General features: G+C 58.3%; 1 protein-coding gene across 2 annotated transcripts; it reads left to right on the top strand.

Moving 5' to 3' along the window:
- The first annotated feature begins 4,148 nt into the window (after nucleotides 1–4,148).
- SELENON (selenoprotein N) lies at nucleotides 4,149–19,960 on the top strand. Of its 2 annotated transcripts, none has more exons than XM_032301626.1 (12): nucleotides 4,149–4,369; nucleotides 5,080–5,197; nucleotides 8,266–8,399; nucleotides 11,141–11,353; nucleotides 11,569–11,693; nucleotides 12,264–12,401; nucleotides 13,971–14,052; nucleotides 14,426–14,614; nucleotides 14,970–15,075; nucleotides 16,135–16,247; nucleotides 16,340–16,441; nucleotides 17,611–19,960. In XM_032301626.1, the coding sequence occupies exons 1-12, from the start codon at nucleotides 4,178–4,180 to the stop codon at nucleotides 17,779–17,781; spliced, it is 1,683 nt and encodes a 560-aa protein (XP_032157517.1). In that variant the 5' UTR covers nucleotides 4,149–4,177; the 3' UTR covers nucleotides 17,782–19,960. The 2 variants fall into 2 exon arrangements, with proteins under 2 accessions (XP_032157517.1, XP_032157516.1); XM_032301625.1 differs by having other exon boundaries at nucleotides 5,077–5,197.
- The last annotated feature ends 1,059 nt before the right edge of the window (nucleotides 19,961–21,019 follow it).

Below are 21,019 nucleotides of genomic sequence, written 5' to 3'. Positions count from 1 at the left end.
TTCTGGCTCTGGACTGGCCTTACTGGACCTGCCACACTCATGGAATCCTACAGTAGGTGTGCGGTCTCTGTGCGGCTTCTTTGTTCCAGTGTGATGTCCCCGACACTTGTCCATGTCGTTGTAGGTCACAGGGCCTCGTTCTACCTTATTGCCCCGAAACCTCCACCATGTGGATCGGCCACATTCTGTTCATCCACTCGTCGGTGGAGACTGGGGGTTATCTCTCCTTTTTGGCTATTGGAAAGTTCTGTTTGAAGACACATCAGATAACTACACCGGAATTAAAATAAAAGCTTAATTTAAAAAAGTAATAAAAATAAAAACAAAGGACACATCCCTACCCTGTTTAAAAGCCTCCCATAGTTTCCATTGTATCCACTGGCAGCTTGTTGCGTGGCCTGCACCGTCCTTGGGACCCCGGCCCCTGCTCTCCCGCCGACCCTTCCGGTTCCTCCACACAGCCCGCCCTGCCTTCCTCACATTTCCTGAACACACGGCGTTTGTTTCCTCTTCAGGACCTCTGTGCTGGCCCCTGGGCCTGGGAGGCCCTCCCTTCTGCTCTCCAGGAGCTGGCCTCTTCTTTGCTTTTCATCCCAGTGGCTGTGGACATGCTACATCCTCGGGAAGCTGCCTGACCCTCCCTGTCTCACCCCTTCACAGTCACCATTATCCGAAATCATCTTCTTTGCAGGTGTATCACCTCTCTCTTCCTGCTAGAATATTCAGCTCCAAAAGAGGAAGTACCTCGTCTGTCTTCACACTGTGTGCCAGGACCCTAGACTAGTTCCGGGCACACAGTAGGACCTAAGCTTGCTGGGAGACTCCCGTGGTCCAGGCAGCTAAAGTCTCCCCTTTCCCAAGTGACATTTTGCTCCCAAATGCTGGTCCTGTGATTGGGCAGCAACAGGTCATGGGTTGGGGTCCGGGAAAAAAAACCCTCTACCTATCCAGGTTCCTAGAGCTGGAGGAAAAGCACAAAACCCAGCAGCAGATGGCTTTTCTCCTCCTGGAACCCCAGGTCATTATCTTCCTAGAGCTGGAGTCGAAAACCCTAATTTGCGGGGCACCTGAATGGCTGAGGTCATGATCTCAGGATCCTGGGATCGAGCCCCGCATCGGGCTCTCTGCTTGACAGGGAGCCTGCTTCCCTTCCTCTCTCTCTGCCTGCCTCTCTGCCTCCTTGTGATCTCTGTCAGTCAAATAAATAAATAAAATCTTTAAAAAAAAAAAAAAAGAAAAAGAAAAAAAGAAACCTTAATTTGCTCTTCTCCCCGGAGAGCAACAGGGGCCCCTCCCCAGCAAGTCTGGCCCAGTGAAACAGCAAGAGGAAAAGAAGATGCTACTGGAGGACAGGCAGGGGTGTGTGTGCACGTGTGTGTGTGCGTGTGAGTGAGAGAGAGAGAGAACAGGCGAGGGTGCGAGGCAGTGCCCCCGGCCCTGCCTTGTCTTCCAGCAGGTGGATGGCGCGCCCGGGGTGTCTGTCCCAGTGGCCGCTAGTGGACACAATAGGGAGGGGAAGGACCCACCTCCATAGCCGGAAGGGCACCTCTGTGGCTAGATGTCCTGCTCTCCAGATGACTCTGTTGTCTTGAGGATAAAGTCCAAGCTTTCCACCAGTTGCCCGGAGCCCCAGCTTGTCTCTCCTGCCCCGTCTCCCTTCACATACCCTTGTGGCCCCCTGCTCAAACCCTCATCATGCCAGAGACGTGCCATTGATGTTCATGCCGCCAGGCCTTTGCCTTTGCTCTTCCTGCCCCTGGAATGAACCTCCCCTGGTGCTCTGACTGGCGACCTCCTGAACTCAGGCCTGGCTGGCCTTCCACTCTGTGAGGCCTCTTCTGGCCCCTCTTGACCCTCCCAGGCACCCTCCTCTGCATACATCCCTCTCTCAGATCACTTACCTCTGGGGACAGTGGGGGTGGGGGAGTCATAGACCCCACCGACTTGTCTACAACAGCAGAGAGTCCATTTTTCTTCTCTGATGGACCCCATTGCCCAGAATCAACCATAGGAGGCCCTCCATAAGTATGTGTTGAGCAGATGTAAGAATGATTTCCCGGCTCACCTGGGAGCCCCTCAAGGACATAGTCAGCATGCCACTTACCGTGATGTCATTTCCATTTGCCGCTACCCCTGAATACCACCCTTGCCCACTCAGGGCTCAGAGACAAGGTGCCAAAAGGCCCTACAGCGCCACCGCTGATGGGAGCGACCCTCCTGGCCCAATCTCTCAAGGCCTGGCCTTGCCCAAGGTTTTTGGAGTCAAGCCTCCTGGGAAGGATGCCACCGGAGGGACACCAAGTCCGGCTCCAATGCCAAAGCCCAGAGCTGTCTTCCCAGAGCTGGGTCCCAACAGGGATCCTTTTCCCGGAGGCTCACTGACTTAAGTCAAGTCTTGAAAACCCACACTCCTCCAGTGCCCTCCCAATCCCAGCAACCCATCTCCCCAGCCCTGGACCACAGAGATCAGTGGGGTATCTGTGTCTTTAATAAGAAAGTGTAATAAATAAGTGTTCTGGCAAAGAAAACTTCCCTCATTTATTTTCCAGGGGCCCTGGCTCATCAATCTTCCCCTCCTAACCTGCTTTGTGCTCTGTTAGCTTTGCTTCCTGATAGAGCAGAATTTGGTTTTCTAATAGCATCTGTTGTATGCAGGGTGTCCCCAAACATTAGCGGTAATGAGTTGGAAGTAGCATGGTCGGAAGCCTTCAGAAGCCAACAGCAGATGTCAGGCCCTCCGTGGGTCCCCCTGAGGCTTTGGGGCCAGAGCTCTGGGCAAAAGCTAGGTCCAGAGCCCACAAGTCTCAGTCCCTGGGAGTCATCCATCCAAGACATTGGAGTGCCTACCATGTGTCAGGCCCCTTGTGGGCTCTGGGAAGCTGGGGCCCCGCCCACAAGGGGCTGTCATGGCTGGTTATCCATGAAGGACAAAAGTGGTGGTAGAAGAAAGTCCTCTCCCCCAATCCTTCCGCTGGGCCATCTCCTGGGAGGCAGCTGGCCAGGAGTAACGGACTCAGACCTGGGTGGGCAAACAGTCCTCACCTCACCGGGTTGCTTGAGAACAAATAAGAGCATGAAGCTCCCAACCAGGTCCAGCACACAGTGGTCCCTCCAACATCTGGGACCTGGCAGGTGCACATGGACTAGGGTTGGCAGGGGTCTCCAAGGATGGTGGCTGCTCCCCTGAAGCCAGGGTTGTCTAGAGAGAGGCTTAAGCGTTGCTGCCCTCTCCTGGGAAAGACAGGGCCATCCCCTAGCTCCTGGAGACCTTGGATTGATGGAAGAGGTCCCCAGGGGAACCAAGGCTTCTGGAGACAGGAACCAAATGTATTGACAGATCCTAAAGTGTTTCTTCAAACTCCATCCACCCGCATCCCCAAGGTCCTCCTCCAGGCACGCCAAGAGTTGTTCTCTGGAGAAATCTCTCCTGCCATGGTGCCACCTCCAGCAGAGGACAGGTAGCTGTTAAGTTACAGTCCGGCCTTGCCCATGCCAAGGGGCTGCCAGCCCAACCCCATCAATCCAGGCATTTCTTTCACACCACAATCCACAGGGAGGGCCTCTTTTGACACCCCCCCCCCCATAGGTGAGGACACTCTGGCCTCTCAGGTGAGGGGTTTCAGGGCCGCAGCACCTGCGTGTGGCCTGGCACAGGTAGCCGCCCCGCCCCCCACAAATGTGCAGTGGTCGCCGTCCAGCTGGACCCTGAAGGGAATGGACTAGCGGTAGAACTTTCTTTGTAAAGTTTTTATTCTTCTGGAGGACTGAAGACGGTTTCGAAAGCAGGTGGGGTAAGGGTGGAGGGTGGGGTGCCCCCCCCATGGCCTCCCTCACATCTGCCAACGAAGCCTGGTGGCCCTGAGTCCCCTCCCCCGCAAGCTTCGGAGGTGGCGGACAACCCCCCCCCCCATCCCGTTCCTCTCCTCGCGCCCCGCCGCCTCCCAGGCCTCTGCGGGGCTGAACGGGGCGCTGAGGCCCGCTCTTACTGCGAGCCGGGTTGCAGGAAGGGCTGGAGGGCGGGCGGCAGGGAGTCCCCGGCGCTCCTGCACGGACGCCCCGGGCGCCCCCGGAAACCTCCCAGCCCGCGCCCGCGCCCGCCCCGCGACCCGGAGGCCGCCCCGCCCTGCCGCTGCCGCCGCCGCCGCCGCCGCCGCCAGTCCGCCGCCCCGCCGCCGCCATGGGCCGGGCCCCGCGGGGTGAACGCGAGCCGCCCGGCCCCCGGCCCGGCCCCGACCCCGCCGCGGCGCCGCCCGCACCCCGCCGCGCCCGCGCCCTGGCGCTGCTCGGGGCCCTGCTCGCCGCCGCCGCCGCCGCCGCCGCCGCCCGAGCCTACGCCCGCCACAACGAGGCCCAGGCGGCCGCGCGGCAGGTCCGGCCCCGGGGTGGGAAGGGCGAGCGCGGGGCTCGCGGGGGGTCCTGGGCTCTGGGGGTCGGGTCTCAGGGGGGGCACTGGGAGGAGGCGGGGGAAGGGGTCCGGAGGGGGTGGGGGTGTCGGAGGGGGCGGTGGGGGGACTCCGAGGGAGGGGGGAGGGGACCGGGAGGCCGGGTTGGGGGAAGGGGCGGGATGGAAAGTAGGGAGCGGTGGGCCGGGGAGGGTGGCATGAAAGGGCCGGACAAGGGGGGTCGGGCCGACTTGGGAGGACTGTGCAGAAAGGCCAGAACACTGGCCCAGCGTGAGGCAGGGCCTGGGACAGACCCGAGGGGCGGTCCCAGCAGTGGCTTGGACAGCGGGAGTGAAGCTGGGACCGGGGAGAGTCTGGCGGTGGCCCGGGCAGTGCTGGGGGGACAGGGGAGGACACTGGTGGAAGAATGTGACATGGGGACGGGGCAGATAGAAGGAAACTAGCACAGCCTTGGGCCTAGTGGATAGTGGATGAAGGAGCAGAGTGAAGCAAGGCCCAGCAGGGACCGGGAGGCGGCTGCGGCCCCGGGACGGTGCAGAGGTGACATTAGGATGGGTGGACTGGGAAGTGTTGGGAGAACTGAGGAAGATGGTGCTGGGCACTGCCCCCTCCGTCTGTTTGGGACCCCAGTTGGGTATCCAAATGGTGCTCAACGGAGCCCCTTCCTCTGAAGCAGGAGTCCGCGCTGAAGGCCCTGGGGGCAGAAGGCCTCTTTCTCTTTTCCTCCTTGGACACAGACCAGGATATGTACATCAGCCCTGAGGAGTTCAAGCCCATTGCTGAGAAGCTGACAGGTACCAGGAGGGGCTGGGGCCTGGGGAGGGGGGCACCTGAGTCATGGCCCTCAGCTTCTTGGCCACTGTGTCTGCTCTGAGCAGGAAGGCTACCTGGAGAGGGAGATGAGGGACCCTGGCAGCCCTGGGGTCCTCTCTGCTCTGACCCTTCCCAGCTGGTGGTTCAGGCGAGCTGCCCCGGTGCCACCTGAGCCCATTCTCAAGGGCAAATACTAGTTAACACCCCCTGACCGCTTCTAGACGTGACCTGAAGCCCTTCACGTGAGTTCTCTCTTTAATCTTCGCAGTGTCCTGGGAAATAGCTACTGTCCTAATTCCCCTGTTTACAGCTGGGGAGACTGAGGCACAGGGCGGTGCAGAGCCGGGATTAGAACTGGGGCCATCTGGCTCCAGGTCTTGCACCAGTTCACAGGTTTGAGGATTAGAGAGAAAATGTGCAGAGTGACCAGTAGACAGTAGCTGCTCAGTAGACAGGAAGGAGCTCTTCCCAGTATTACTAATGACTAAACTCTTGCTTCAGTTGTTGGATTTCGAGCCTGTTCTGGTGAAAACATTTTTATCTAGTTATAATCAGTGTTTTGTTTTGGTTTTTTTTTTTTTTTTTAAAGATGAGGTGCTGAAATAATCTCACGAATTATTAAATGTTTCTCTCATGGTATCACCAACACCCCAACCTCTGTGTCCATTTCTCTCCAACGCCTTATGACATCTCTTGAACTTGGGATCTTGTTATCTGAGTAGCTGGGTGTAAGTAGGTCAATAGATGGGAAAGGCAAGGAGGAGATGCCCAGAGGCCAGTGATGGGCCTTCTGTGTCTCAGGGTGGGGGTTGGGTAGGTTGGCCACTTGCTGGTCCAGTGACCAGTTCCTGCCAGAAGAGGAGGCTCAGATGAAAAATGCAAATTTGCTGGAGCAGATGTGGGTCAGTGTCTCTCAGTGGCATTGAGTTTGGCAGTGAAGGCAGATGGGCAGGTAAACAGGTCAGCCTCACGTGGCTTGGCCTTGACCTCTTATTCTGCAAACACTTCATAGAACATCTACCCAGCCACCTCCTTGTCCTCTTTTGTGGACAGAGGGAGTGAGTTCCCTCAAAATGACATGTTGGACAAGCTTGCTGGGCTCGAAGGCACTAGTAATTTTTTTCACATAAATCTTTGTTTCCCTCCCTTACCACCTCGGCCGCTAGGAGTACAAGACTTGACCAAGTTTTGAGAAAAGAAAACATAAAATAAAAAAGCCCCAAACTTCAAATCTATGTAGGAAACAGAAGCAGCTTGTCTGGTTGGCACAGTTATGAGTGTGTTTAATTTTCTTTCTATCTTAAAAATTTTATGAATTGTCTGTGAATGAGTTACTTAGAAGTCAGGAAATAAAACTTTATGAAAAAAACTAAAAGGCCATAACATGCTGGACATGGGTATTAATAATTATCTGTGATAAGAGTAAAATATTTGAAAAAGCAAGGCAGAAGAATAAGCTTGCACATTCTAACTGTTCCCTTCCTCTGAGGTTTCCAGATTGCTCTTTGGCAGGTTTTGCAACATCAGCTTACAAATATAGAAATAACTGTGATTTCTTCAGAAAAGGGCTTTGCATGAGGAGCTGTTGGGGTGTGCTGACTAAAAGCACAGCTTCCTGACTCTAGCCCCTTAGGATTCTGACTCAGTAGGTTTGAGGAGGATTCTGGGCGTATGCGGTTTAGAAAGGCATCCCCAAGGATTCTGATGATTCCTATTTAAGAATCTTTCTGAATGCTCCCAGGGGGCCTGTCAGTCAGTTTGCCAGAAGATGGCAGGCAACATTTTTGTCCCACCGACCTGCCCGGGGACAGCAGCCATGACAAGCATTGCCGCTATCTTGCCCCTTAGAGGTGTCTGGGTCTCTTCCCTCCCACCAGTCACCCCTTTGGAAAGAGGCTTCTTTTCTCCCCAAACCTTCATCAGGACTCCCTCCACACTCCCTCCAGACTGGGCATACCTCGGGCCAGAAAAGGCCTGAGAAATCAAGGTCATCCCCTCCTTGATGGCGTTGCTGTCTCTCTCAGAGCTTAATAACACCAAGACAGTTCTGTTCCTTGCTTTCATTTGTTCTCCGTGGTTTTCTTCTCTTCAAGAGGCCCCCAGAACAGGGACGTGCAGGGCAGCATGGCCTCGATTGCCCATGTAGGAAAACCAGAGGGGCTGACGGATTTACCCCAGAAACGGAGCTGATCTCGGCCAGGAGCAGAGCAGATGAGGCCCAGCCTGTGCCTTCTCTTCTCCACGCCCCAGGCAGTAGCTTCTCTTTGGTGCTGGGACCCCAGCCACTGGGAGAGGCAGCCGCCTTGCCCAGGTGCTGCCCTTGGTGGGCTCAGCACCAAGTTCATCTTGGACTCAGTTCATAGAACGTAGGGAACCGGGCCAACCAGCCAGCCTGGCCCGGGGTGAAGTCAGAAGAATTTGGTTTGAGCGCCCTAGCTCCACGGCCTCCTAACCCTGAATCCTCAGGTAGTAGTTGACATAGCTCAAGTTTATTATGGGTTCACTCTCTACCAAACCTGGTGCTAACAACATGCGGATTTTCTCATCCAATCCTCGGAACAAGCCACTGGCCAAATCGCACAGCTGGTGAAGGGCTGTGTCCCTCACAGGACAGAGATCATCTGGATCCTGAGCCTTTAAGGAAGCGGAGTCTCTGAGATCACAATGCCCTCCGAAGAGGGTCATGACTGATCATGGGTTTAGAGGAAAACAAGCCTGGGTTTGAATCCCGACCCCCCACCCCCACCCCACTCCCTAGCTGTGTGACCTTTGGGAAGTGACTTCACCTCTCTGAGCCTCCACTCTCTCATGTGTAAAATGGTCTTGGTAATGATGTTATTGTTTGCCTCTCGGGACTACTATGAAACTAAAATGTGATACTTACTGGTTGTTACTTTGGTCATCGTTACCCATTACTCCAGCTCTAAGCCTGCCTGGCTCCCTTAAATCACTTTCCGGTGCAGGTGGGGGCGGGAGGGTGGACTTCTGCAGAGAAGAGAGGGCCTGCAGCCGGAGGGCCGGACCCCTCTCCAGCAACTGTGCCTCCCAGGGTCAACGCCTACGGCCAGCTATGAAGACGAGGAGCTGCCCCTTGACCCCAGCGAGGAGACGCTCACCATAGAAGCCCGATTCCAGCCTCTGATCCCGGAGTCCATGACCAAGAGCAAAGACGGGTTCCTGGGGGTGAGTATGAGTGGGGGGCGGTGGAGGCTGCCCGCAGGTGGGACCGCAGACACAGGACCATCTGCGCGCCCTCACCTCCTGAGAATAGGCTCTGCTTCTCTCTGCCTCTTCCCTGCCTGCCTTTATTAGCTGCCCTCTGTGCCCCCAGTGTGCCAGACCCTGGGGGGTCCAGAAATGGTGTGATGCTGACCCTGGGGTTTGAGACACAGTCTGGTGCAGGAGGGATTAGCATGAGCCCCGGAAGAAGAGATCCGGACTGGCTTCCTGGAGGCAGTGCCATCTGGTGGAGACTGCAGGAGGAGGGGCCCAGGGGAGGCAGAGGCGGAAGAGGAGGCAGCGCAGGCCCTGGAGGCAGGATTGAGGCAGGAGCCTCAAGTAGGGTTCATTACTTTCCTCAAGTCGGTCTCGCCCCCAACCCACCCCCGCCCCAGGCTGTGAGTTTCTTGAGGGCGAGGCCTGTGACGCATAACCTCTGTGCTTCTGTGCTTCCTCAGCAACGCCCCCCCCAACAACCTGACGGGTGCTATGCTGGTCTCTGATGAACCAAACCCCAAGGTTCAGCCCCAGCAGGGGGTCGTGGGATGGGGGAGGGTGCCTGACAAAAGCTCTCCTGAGTGGCCCTGCCCCCACCTGAGGCCTCCTGGCCAAGGTCTCAAGCCCATCCTGGCCCCAAGGCACCCCCACACCCTGCCTCACCCTCCCCCCTCAGCTTGCTCCTTTCCAGCCCCTCCAGATGTCCAGGCTTTCTTCCAGCTGTGGGCCTTCTCGGATGCTGTTCCCTCTGCCAGGAGCAACTTTTCTGCTTAGTCCAGCCCACACCTACCCACTTTTGGTCTCCTGTGAAAGGCCACCTTGGCATGAACAGAGATCTGGAGGCAGGAAGTGCCGGGCCAGTCGCCTGCGGACAGAGAACTGGTGCGGCTGGACCCAGAGCCCATGGGACACAGGCAGGGGCGTCCTGTCAGTGGGGCTGGACGAGAAGTCGCCAGACTGCAAAGGGCCTTCGTCGCCTGACTTTGGCCTTCATTCTGTAGCAGCAAATTACCAAAGCAGATTTTGAAATAGGAGGGCTCCCTCGTTAGCTGCTCGGATGCTCCGCAGCCTGGGGAGAAATGGGGGCGAGAAGACTGGTTCTCTGGGGAGGAGGAGGCAGTCGGGGGAGGCAGTGGTGATTCCTAGGACAGCCTAGAGGATGCTGGCAAAGGAAGGAAGACAGGGCATGGCTACTAATGGAAAGCAGGGGAGGGAAGTGGAGGGGGAACTCAGGCTTCTGGATGGTGACCAAGCACAGGGTGGGCCATTTGCCCCATGGGGACCAGAGGAGGGAATGGGTCTGGTGGGGAGCAAATGAGCTCAGTCTGGACACACTGAAATCGAGGCGCCTGGGGCTGTCCAGGGGGACAGTCCAGTAAGTGAGGTTGGAAACACAGGTTTGGTTTCCCACAGAGCATCTGGGGAGGGAAGGCTGGCAGGGAGACTTGGTGGTAGAAGTTGTCCGAATAGATGAGTCCCCCGCCCGCCCCCCGCCAGAGCCATGAGGACAGGGCGGGACTGGTGGGGTGCCAGGGCACAGCTGCACTTGGAGGGAAGATGGGTCAGGAGCAGCTCTCCATAGAGCGCAGCCCCCCTTTGTGGGCAGCTCTCCTGCGGGGTGGCAGGACCCCATGGGTAAGGCGGCTCCCCCTGGTGCAGCACAGCCTGCCCAGCTTGGAGACCCCCCGTCTGTTCAGTCTTCTTGGGGGTAGCTCCAAGGACCTCCCTCCTCCGGGCAGGCTTGGCCCCCCACCACCGTGGAGGCGGGGAAGGGAGAGGGAGCCTCATGCCCTCGGACACCTGGCAGCTCCCTGGTGGCGGAGCACCCCTGAAGGGGCCCAGAACATGCTCTCCTCCCAGCTGACGCCTTCGCCACCCCCACCGGCGTCCTGCCTGTGGCAGGGAGGGGCGCTGAAGGGGCAGCTGCCAGCTTAGAATGAGCCCTGGGACCTGCCTCGGTGGCCCAGAGGTGGGGACAGATGGGCCTGTCCCGCGCTTCAGCTCCCCTGATGGTGACAGGGCCTTCCTGACAGGGAAACAGCTGAGGGACGCCAGGCATGCCAGGTGCCCGGCCGCGTGGTACAGGGCACTCTCCAGGGGAGACCTTCCTTCCCCTTCTCGGCAGGTGCATCCTGCTCCTTATCCCACAGATTTCCCCCAAAAGGTGGTATCCACCTCACTCCTCAGACTTCTCTCCAAAGCCTCCTCAGTGGGATATGAGCCCCAGGAGGAGACTTGGAAGAAGGTCAGAGAGAAGGCAAGGCTGTGGAGGGGGTGGCAGGCGGTGGCACTCAGGCCAGCTGGCACAGAGGCAGGAGGCAGGACCATGTGTCCGTGAGGCCTGGAACCGTGGGACTGAGCTTGACGAGGGAGGGAAGAGGCCAGCAGGACCCCTGCACAGAGCCTCCGCCTCCTGTGCCTCTCCCTACGCCAGTCCCAGCTGGCCCTGTCGCTCTGGCCTGGGCTGTGCCTGAGGCGGCCAAGGAGGTGCTGCTGGGGGCCGGGGAGCTGAGGGGAGCCTGGGCTCTGGCAGGACAGTGCCCAGCCTCTGGCCATCCCCAGGACAAAAGCATCCCTGGGTCTCACGCCTCCCTTCACTTGTGGGCTGGCTCAGGGCTCCAGGGAGACCACCCGCATGCATGGTGCGGGGACCCCCCACCCCGTTGTGGTTCTCGGCACCCCAGAGCTCTGGCTTTTCCCCGCCCCAGGTCTCCCGCCTGGCCCTGTCCGGCCTCCGCAACTGGACGACTGCAGCCTTGCCAAGCGCGGTGTTCGCCGCCCGCCACTTCCGGCCCTTCCTGCCCCCCCGGGGCCAGGTGGAGCTTGGGGAGCCCTGGTGGATCATCCCCAGCGAGCTGAGTGTCTTCACCGGCTACTTGTCCAATAACCGCTTCTACCCACCACCGCCCAAAGGCAAAGAGGTGAGGGCCGCCCACGGTGAGCCCTGGCGGGTGGGGGGTTCCCCCAATGCTGCAGCCCCAGCCAGGCACGACCCCCTCTGTCTCTGCCCCGCACCGGCTCAGCGCCTGGACCCCGGCCCCCTCTCAGGGCCCCTGGCCTGCAGGCCCAGAGCGCTCCTGGGGGATCCGGACCCAGCCAGCTGACACGGGTCTTCACTGCACCCCCCGCCCCCCAGGTCATCATCCACCGGCTCCTGAGCATGTTCCACCCGCGGCCTTTCGTGAAGACGCGCTTTGCCCCTCAGGGGGCCGTGGCCTGCCTGACGGCCATCAGCGACTTCTACTACACTGTGATGTTCCGGTGTGTAGCCCTTGGACACCCCTCCTGGCCTCTCAGCCAGGCTGGGGACCCCAGCGAAGCATGGAAGGGCAGGGCCCCGTGAGGGCAGGCCCCGTCCAGAAGTCCCCAGGGCCACCACGTCCCATCCTCTGGCCTTGGGCAAGCGAAGTTGGCTCTCTGGGCCTCGGTTTCCTCATCTGTGGATGGGGGGGTGGCCTCCTCCTGGGGGCAGGGGAAAGCTTGGGACATGCTTAGCAGGAAGCTGGCAGCCCTGATTGTTATCCACCCAGAAGGGGGCATGTAGGAGCTGTGACGCCAGCACGCACACAGCCCGGGAGCTGTGAGGCCTCAGAGGAGGGCTGGTCAAGTGAGGCCGGCGGGGAAGGCTGTGTGTGACCCGGTCCCTGAGGATAGGCAGTGCTTGGAAGACCTCGTGGCTTCTCCCTGCCCCACACATTCTCCCTCCTCCCCTGCCCAGCCCCGTCCTCCCCTGGAGAGTCTGGCCAAGGGCTCCCCAGCTTGGGCACCTAAGCAGCAAGGTGGGCTGTGGCTCAGCAGGGGCTGCTCCCAGCCAGGCTCCTTTACCCCCAGGATCCACGCCGAGTTCCAGCTCAGCGAGCCGCCTGACTTCCCCTTCTGGTTCTCACCTGGCCAGTTCACGGGCCACATCATTCTCTCCAAAGATGCCACTCACATCCGAGACTTCCGGCTCTTCGTGCCCAACCACAGGTGGGAGCCTTGGCCCCAAACCAGCCCTGCACCCCACTGTAGTTGGCCCCACTCTCCCCCTCTCCCAGCTCCAGGAGCTCCGGTGCAGGGGCCCAGAGGCCCCCTCCGTCTCTTCCCTTCCTTTGCTTCCCAGAGGCACCTCTCTTGGAAGGGGCCTAGAGCTGACCCAGGAGCAGGCAGCTTGAGGCAAGGGGAGGTGGGTCATTCCATCATCTGGCAACCATGTCCCAGTTGGCCTGGATGGCCTGGATGGCCAGCTCTGTGCCTGGGACCCAGTGCAGCAGACTGTCCCCCAAGCAGGAGCCTAACACCCTCACACTGGTGACAGACTTCCCACAGACCCATGACCACAGCCTGTGCACAGCCCCTGAGTGCTGGCAGCTGGGCAGGGACTAGAGTCCAGGAAGCCTTCCCAGAGGAAGAGACATGGAAGTAGAGACCTGGATGGGGCAGGAGAGGGGGGTGAGGAGGGTTTAGCCAGGCAACGGGAGCAGCGCATGTGGTCCTGGGGGCAGGTCCTGACTGCCTGCGGTTGCTCCCACAGGCCCCAGGGGTGGAGGGAAGGGCCTTTCGGGAGGGCTCCATGCCAGCCACCTGCCTGCGTGCCCCGCCGGTTTAGGGTCAGCCTCTTGTCCGGCGAGCATGGGACCAGAAGGCCTGGCTTCATGTCTTTCCAGATTCCTCCCTGATAGCAAGTGGCTGCCTAGTGGGTCTGAGTGACCCAGGACAGGGACAAGAGCTTGGCTGGGAGCTGAGAGCCCCAAAGTTAAGTCTCCACCGTGGCATGGCTGTGGGCAGGACCCTGGCCTTCTCTGGGCCTGTTTCCTCATCTGCTAGATAGGAGAATGGCTCCTGGGCACGAATGAAGGGATTGTTGGCAGAGCCTGGGAAGAGAAAGTTGCCCCCAGGAGCAGGAGTGGTTTCCTTCCCCTTCCTCAGCAAGCAAGTCCCCCTCCCCACCTCGACTGCACAGGCTCAGCCCGGAGGACATCTGCCTGCACCCCAGGAGTGGAGGTGGGGGTCCTGTTTTGATGAAACAGAGCAGGGGCAAATGACCAGCCCCAGGACCGGCTGCTCCTGAGCCTGTCTCCAGGACCACGCGGCTGCAGACCTCCTCCCGCACCTGCTCATCCCACCCCAGGAGGTCGGCTGTCGGTCCTGGGGCACCCTCATGTGGCCAATCTGCAGATGGCATGTGGTCGGCTCAGGGAGGCAGGCACCAGGCTCCCATGCCTGACCCTCTCTGTGTCCTAGGGGAGACACTGATGATGTTTCCACTTCAAAAAGCCATGGGCAGCATGTGAGACACGGCTGTGAAAGCCCTTTGTGAACTTTAAGGGGTTGGGCCTGCTGAGCGTGGTGTGGCTGCTGTGCTTCCAAAGAGGCAGCCCAGGGACAGAAGAAGGCCCAGGCTCTGCGGTCAGAGTCCCAATGGCCCCAAGACCTTGGGTTCATCTTATCAAGCCTCAGTGTTCTCATCTGTAAAATGGGGAGGGTTGTGTTCTCAGAGAAGGTTGACGTGGCCCTTGGTGATGAAGGTGTTCTTCCCCCTCCCCACCTCCCTGCCAGGTCTCTGAACGTGGACATGGAGTGGCTGTATGGGGCCAGTGAGAGCAGCAACATGGAGGTGGACATTGGCTACATCCCCCAGGTGAGCACACAAAGGGCCCTGACCCAGGTCCGCAGGGCTGGGGGCCACAGGCAGTCGGGGTAAAGGATAGAGCTCCTGCTGGGCTGAGGCCAGCTGTCCCCAAAGCAGGTTTCTGGGACTCTACCTGATCTACATGTTGGCACAGAAAAGCCAGCAGCTGCCATCAGCCCTCATGTGGCCTCATGCGGTCGAAGGAGCCCTGGACAGACCCTGAATCTGTCCCAGACTCACCGCAGCCCGGCGGTGGCCCTGCCCTGGGCCTCAGTTCCTCCACTTTTGCCTTAAGTGGGGTATCTTTGAGGGTCTGTCAAGGATTCCTGCCCATCTCTGAGATACCCTCACTGATGGCACCCTCTCCTGATCCGGGACCTAGATGGAGCTGGAGGCCCTGGGCCCGTCGGTGCCCTCCATGATCCTGGACGAGGACGGCAACATGATCGACAGCCGGCCGCCCTCAGGGGAGCCCCTCCAGTTTGTATTTGAGGAGATCAAGTGGCAGCAGGAGCTGAGCTGGGAGGAGGCCGCCCGGCGCCTAGAGGTGGCCATGTACCCCTTCAAGAAGGTGGGCCTGGATGGGAGTGAGGGCCAGGGGCGAGCTCCGTGTGGCCGGAGCTGGGGGAACAGAGAGGGGGGGCACCCCATTCCAGGCTGGGTACACGGCTTGCTGCTGAGACCACCGCCCTGCCTGGCCCAGCCTGTACAGTGGCGCCTCTTTTTTGCCATTCCAAACTTGGCAGGAGGCATCTCCTGGCCCAGCCCATTTCTCTCTCTCTCACTTTCACACACACACACACACACACAGAGTTTGTAGCATGCACAGTTACACACTCACACCACAAACACACACGTCCCACACAGCTCCTGAGGAGGAACCTAGCTGCACACAGTAGCTTCTCTGTGTTTCTCTTTGGCCCCAGGTCACCTATCTGCCATTCACTGAGGCCTTCGACCAAGCCAAGGCCAAGAACAAGCTGGTGCACTCCATTCTGCTGTGGGGGGCCCTGGATGACCAGTCCTGCTGAGGTGAGGGAGACCCCGCCAGGCTGAGAGAGTGGGGGAGACATCACACCTGGTGGGATGCAGGGGGCTCCGAGACCAACGGGGCTGTCCCATCGGGGCATGGGGGCCTTGGGGACTACACAGGGCAGGGGTGTGGGGGTGTTCTGCGCTGAGCTCAGAAGAAGCGGCCATTCACAGTAGGAAGAGCCCCACTCAGCCATCTGCAGCGCAGAGACCTTGGCCGAGTGGTTTCCCCACCCTGAGCCTTAGTTTTCTAGCGCTAATACGCTTACCCCCCAGAGTTGTGAAAATGGGCATAAGGGCGCCTGTGCTCCATGAAGTGTTGCACACAAATAAGAGAGAAAACAGTGCCAGAGGCTGGCCATACGTTCACTTACTCAGAAGATGCACCCAAGAATCTACGGGATACAGAGATTGTGGGTGTCTGACAGCGGGTACAAAGATGAGTAAGACCGTGCCCCTGCCTGCATCCAGTCGGTCCACAAACACTCCAGGGACCCCCTGTGCCAGGCCCATTGGCTGGGTGCTAGGAGTCATGTCAGAAGTGGTCCCTGTCCTTGGGGAGCCATGTGTGTAGAAGATGGGTGTCGAATGAGGACAAGCGTGGTGAGCGTCACACGGGGCAAGGTCCAGGGTGGCCCAAGACTGGGGAGGCGTCTCAGAGACAGTGACCGTAGCTGAGATTTCCGAGGAGGAGTAGAAGTTTATCAAGAGGCAGGAGGAAAGGAGTTTTAGGTAGAATAACCTATGCAGAGGCCTTGGGTCCTAGAGTTTAGTGAATTTAAGAAGCTGTCACTGTCTGCAGGTCCCTGGGCTGAGGCTGCTGTCCATCTGTCTGCCTCCCCTCAGTCCCCCCACCACCCCATCTCAGCCCAGGACGCCCCAATGTCGCTGACTGTAATCAGAGCGACCCTCTACTTAGCACCTACCCTGCGGCAGGCTCTTTGAATCTGTTACTTTACTGGGACAGCCCTACAGCCCATGAGCGTTGTTGCTTCTGGAAAACCCAGTAAGGCCCATGGGATGGTCTCACCCTTCTGGCCTTGCTGTTCCCCTGAAAAGGTTCAGGGCGGACTCTCCGGGAGACTGTCCTGGAAAGTTCGCCCATCATCGCCCTCCTCAACGAGAGCTTCATCAGCACTTGGTCCCTGGTGAGGGAGCTGGAAGACCTGCAGGTCAGTGGCAGGGGGGTGGGAACAGCCTCACGGGAGCCCCGGGGACAGGGCCCGCAGCGGAGGCATCAGGAGTGTGCCACGTGTCCCCACAGGACAGCCAGGAGAACCCATCCCACAAGAAGCTAGCTGACCTGCACCTGGAGAAGTACAGCTTCCCCGTGGAAATGATGATCTGTCTGCCCAACGGCACCGTGGTAGGCTGCCCCCGGTACCTTCCCCCAGTCGGGCCAGGCCACGTGGGGCAGGGGAAGCCGCAAGCCAGCCAGGGACATGGACTTAGAGACTTCAGGCTTCCCGGCTGGCTCCCCCGCTTCCTGCTGTTCTAGCCGGTCTGAGCCTCCCTTGTGCCCACCTGTAAAATAGGAATTGTCACACCCACTCTGCCTGCCTCATACAGGGGTTGAGACACTCCCACAAGAAGGGGGACCTCGACAGCCCTTTGGGGACTGGGAAGCCAGGAGCACAGGCTAGCAGCAGAATGGATAGGAATGTGGCATGGGAGGGAAAGCTCACCCTGGACCACTGTGGCCAGCTCTGGGATGGAAGGACAGAGGGGCCAGGCCTTGTGACAAGCAGAGAGGACCAAGGGGCCCCAGGCCAAGCCAAGCCGCAAGACCCTACCTCTCCCCAGGGGCCCCGAGAAGCTCTCACACACAGCCTCTCACTGGGGTCTCACGCCGCTTTGGGAGAGGAAAGATCACGGGTGCCCATTTTACAAACAAGGAAACTGAGGCTCAAGAAGGTCCAGAGACTTGGTGGAAGTTGAACGTTTAAGAAGTGCAGCTGGTTTTGAAACCGGGCCTGCATGTGAGCCTCAGAGTCTCCTGCCCCTTACCCTTTGAGTCCCGAGGGACAGTTAGTGTGGGACTGAAGGCTGTGCGAGGGTCATCAGCTTCCCCAGGCTCTCAACAGGGGGAGCAAGAGTTGAGGCTGGCCGGGAAGAGGGCCACTGGCTCACTGGCGCTCAGCCTGGTGGGGCCCGGCCCTGGCAGAGCCCCGGCATCAGGGAGCCGGGCCGGACAGAACCCAGCCTGGGGACCGCGCTGTCCCGCTTGACCACTTGTTTCTTGGCTCATGTGCCGGGCACTTGCCCTTAAGGAGCTGGCCAGCCAGGGTGGGAGGCAGCAGGGGAAGCAGGCACACAGAGCAGGGGAATTTTGGCGGAAGGGAGTGTGGAGTTCAGGGTCACAGGAGCAGAGGAGAAGAGGGGGTGGGGGGCGGGGTGGGGGAAGGGGAGAGGTGTTAGGTTCTCGGCAGTAGATGGGGTGTGGGAGAGCTTGCAGACTTGCAGAGCTTGTGTGCCCAGATATAGCAGGGGGGAAGGGCCAGACCCCTCGCTCTCCTCACCCAGCCCCTCTCCCAGGTCCACCACATTAATGCCAACTACTTCTTGGACATCACCTCCATGAAGCCCGAGGATGTTGAGAACAACGTCTTCAGCTTCTCGTCCACCTTTGAAGACCCGTCCACAGCCACCTATATGCAGTTCCTGAAGGAGGGCCTTCGGCGTGGCCTGCCCTTCCTCCAGCCCTAGTGCGCCCTCAGGCCGTGGGAGACCAGGCGGGAGAGCGGGGAGCTGACTGAAAGGCTTCCAGTGCTGAAGCCAGGCCCCTCTGGCCTGGAGCCCGTGGTCCTCGCACTCCCACCCCTGCCACTCCCAGGCTGCCCATGGGACCTGAGGTCAATGAGGGGGAGACAGGGGGGCGCCTGGGCTGACTGGACGGGTGAGCCTCTGGCTCCAGATGCCACCATTAGCCCTTTACTACCCTCATGGTTCCAGAAGCTGCTCAGGATACTGGAAACAGGGCCTTGGGTCATCTCCCTGGACCTCACCCGCTTAGGCACATAGTCCAGGTCTTTGTGGGGTGAAGATCAGGGAGGAGTGGTGCTAGGAAGACTGGGCCACCTCTCTCTCCTTACAGCCCCTACCTCCCAGAAGAAACATCAGGGGACCCTGGACTGGGGGCTAAGGAAAGTTTGCCCGGGAAGCACTCTTGTTTGGAGCCTCCTTCCTGGCTGTCTTCCTCTGCCTGGTGTCCCCCGGTGGGGTGAGTTTGAGTTGGAGACAGCCTTCTGGAGGTTCAGGGCAAAGCCATCCTTCAGAAGGAAAATCCGCTGTACCCAGGACCTCAGCTGCCCACACACTCAGTCCAACTTAATGATAGGACCCCAGCCCCTACTTTGGGACTTGCTGGAGGCCGGCTGTCTGGAGAGGGTCACTGTGAAGTAAGCTTCTGCTCTTAGCAAGGGAGGCCATTGAGGGGTTCCTGAGGCCCAGGGCCAAGGCACCCCCTAGTGCCTACCCCAGCAAGGGTCACAGTGCGACGATGGAGCCCGCATCCCGCCCCTCAGACCCTGGATCCACAGAAGTATAGCTCAGCCAAAGAACACAGCCCACCCCACCTTCACCCCAGCTGGTGCTGCCCCAGCTGTCGGGGCAGCCCAGACCAGCCCAGACCAGCTTGCCCACCAGCGAGTGGCCACTGACCCTCCTTGGCCTCTCTTAAGGACTTGGTCTACATCCCAACCAACTGACCACAGCCAGTCTTTTTTATACGTGCAGAAAAGTGTTTTTATGTGAAATTTCTCACAGTTTGTAGGTATTTTTGATAACCCCAATGCTGAGGAGAAAGAAGGGGGCCATGTCTTCCCGCAGCAGCAGCTCCATGATGGCTGGATCTGAAATCCTAGATGGGTCCAGCTTGATGTCTTTGCAGCTGCACCTCCAGGAAGAAACAGTCCTCTCTTCCTTTTCTTCCAGCTTTTTAAAAAAGGCCAATGTACCCCCAACTCTATCCTTGTCCCCCATTCAGGCCCATGAGTGCTCCTTGGGCTTTCATTAAAGCCTTGGAGCCATGCCTCTCCCCAGCACGTGCCCCCACAGAGGCTCACTCTTAAACCTGGAAGAGGAAGGCAGACATCTCCTCAGACACACTCCCAGGCCTGCCCTCCACTGAGTTCTCCCGTCTGTCCCTGAAGTGTCCATTCCGGGCCTTCTCCAGCGGGGGCACTCTGTTAACATGACTCATGTTTTCTCATTTAATGCTCCCCAAAAAACTGTGAGGCAGATATTAATTGTTCCCCTGTTGCAGATGAAGAAACTGAGTCTCAGGGAAGTGAAGGAACGTGCCCAAGGTCACCGAGAGGAAGCGATGAGACTCAGCCTGTCTCTATTTTGGAGGGTTTTGTTTTGCACAGCAGCCAACCTCTCCCCCCTGCCCATCTTCACTGAGGTGAAAAAGAAGGCCTCTCAGACCAAAATGTCTCACTCCCCTCTGATCTCCAGACCCGAAGAGGCAGGAGCCAGCAAGCTCAACCAAGTTGTGTCCTTCCGGGAGGCAGTGCTCCCATGCCCCTTACAGGGAAGGGGGCACCGGAGTCTGTCTGCCAGCTTCCAGGCCTGGGTGGCATAACCAGGCCCATGAGCCACCCAGTGTCAGCAGAGACTCAGCCTCGCTGCCCAGTAGGCTCTTCCCCTTGTGCGGGTCCAGGAGGGCCCGCTGCACACTGAGCAATCCTTGTCCCATGTAAGGCACTGATTGCCTTGGCTTTTTGATCTTCATCTCAAGCCTCTTCCTGACACACCCCCACCCCCACCCCCACCACAACTGTATCTTGAAGCTTATGGTGGGGGAGGGCCCCCAGCTCACTCCTGTCACCTGTCACTTCCCTCCCCTCCTCACACGTCCTATAATAAAATTGGAGAGACCAGGGTGGTTCTAAGTGCCTTTCCTTTCAATGGGATATTGGTCAGTTCTATCCTTGGTCTGACTCCTCTGTGGGGTTGGCTTGGCAGATGGCAAGGGTACATGACTGAAATGCCTTTGGGGACTATCTTCTGTCACTAGAGGGCTCAAGTGATGTTCTTAAAGTGAGTTTGTGATAGACCTAGTAGTAGAACTTAGTACTGTTTTTAGGATCTGATGAGAAAGATTCTGAAGTTAATTACCCATTTCTTAGAAACAGAGCCTAAGGTAGGCCTTAGGTAATTTTTTATTTTTTTTAAAGGGAGTACGCTTCAGGAAAAAAACCTGTATAAGAAGAGATGAAAAAGGGGAGCCTAGCTGGCTCAGTTGCAGGAGCATGTGACTCTTGATCTCAAGGTTGTGAGTTCAAGACCCATGTTGGGTATAAAACTTACTTAAAAAAAATAAAATCTCTTTTTAAAAAGCCTTAAATTTTTTTTTTTTTTAAATTAAAAGAAAGGAGTAATGAAGAATGGGGGAAGGAAAGATGCTAAACAGGAATAGAGTCTCAAATCCTAGCCTGGGCATGATCACGGGGGAAGGGTTCTGGAATATAAGCCTCACCACAGAGTACAACCTGTCTTTGGTACTCTGTGTCAGTCAGTCATTGACTTGGGAGGTGGAGTAAATTCCCAGGTTAGGGCCTATGGGCTCCCTGTTGTAAGTGCAATTTTCCAGCGAAGGGGGCAGCTGTGTGAAGCCCGCACAGCAGCCGGAAGGTGGGTTCGCTGGGAGGGTAGAGGTGATCTGAATGGATCACCAAGGCAGCATCTAGCACCCTCAGGAAAGGGTGATCTGCAAGATCCGCCTTGAGATCAAGAGTCACATGTTCCTGCAACTGAGGAGAATCAATGATTAAACAACAATTTGCCATCCTGGAAAGAAGGCTGGACCTGGAAGTCAGCCCTCGTCATTTGAAATATGGTAAGGATCAGGGTGGACCCCTGAGGTCCCTGGCTAGGACAGCTATGTAATTTGCAGGATCTAGTGCAAACTGAAAACTGCAGGGCCCCTTGTTAATTTAGA

The sequence above is a fragment of the Mustela erminea genome, chromosome 10 (assembly GCF_009829155.1).
Source record: "Mustela erminea isolate mMusErm1 chromosome 10, mMusErm1.Pri, whole genome shotgun sequence".
Taxonomy (NCBI): Eukaryota; Metazoa; Chordata; class Mammalia; order Carnivora; family Mustelidae; genus Mustela; species Mustela erminea.
Note: the sequence above shows the minus strand (reverse complement) of the source record. Positions and strands in the feature narration are given on the sequence as shown.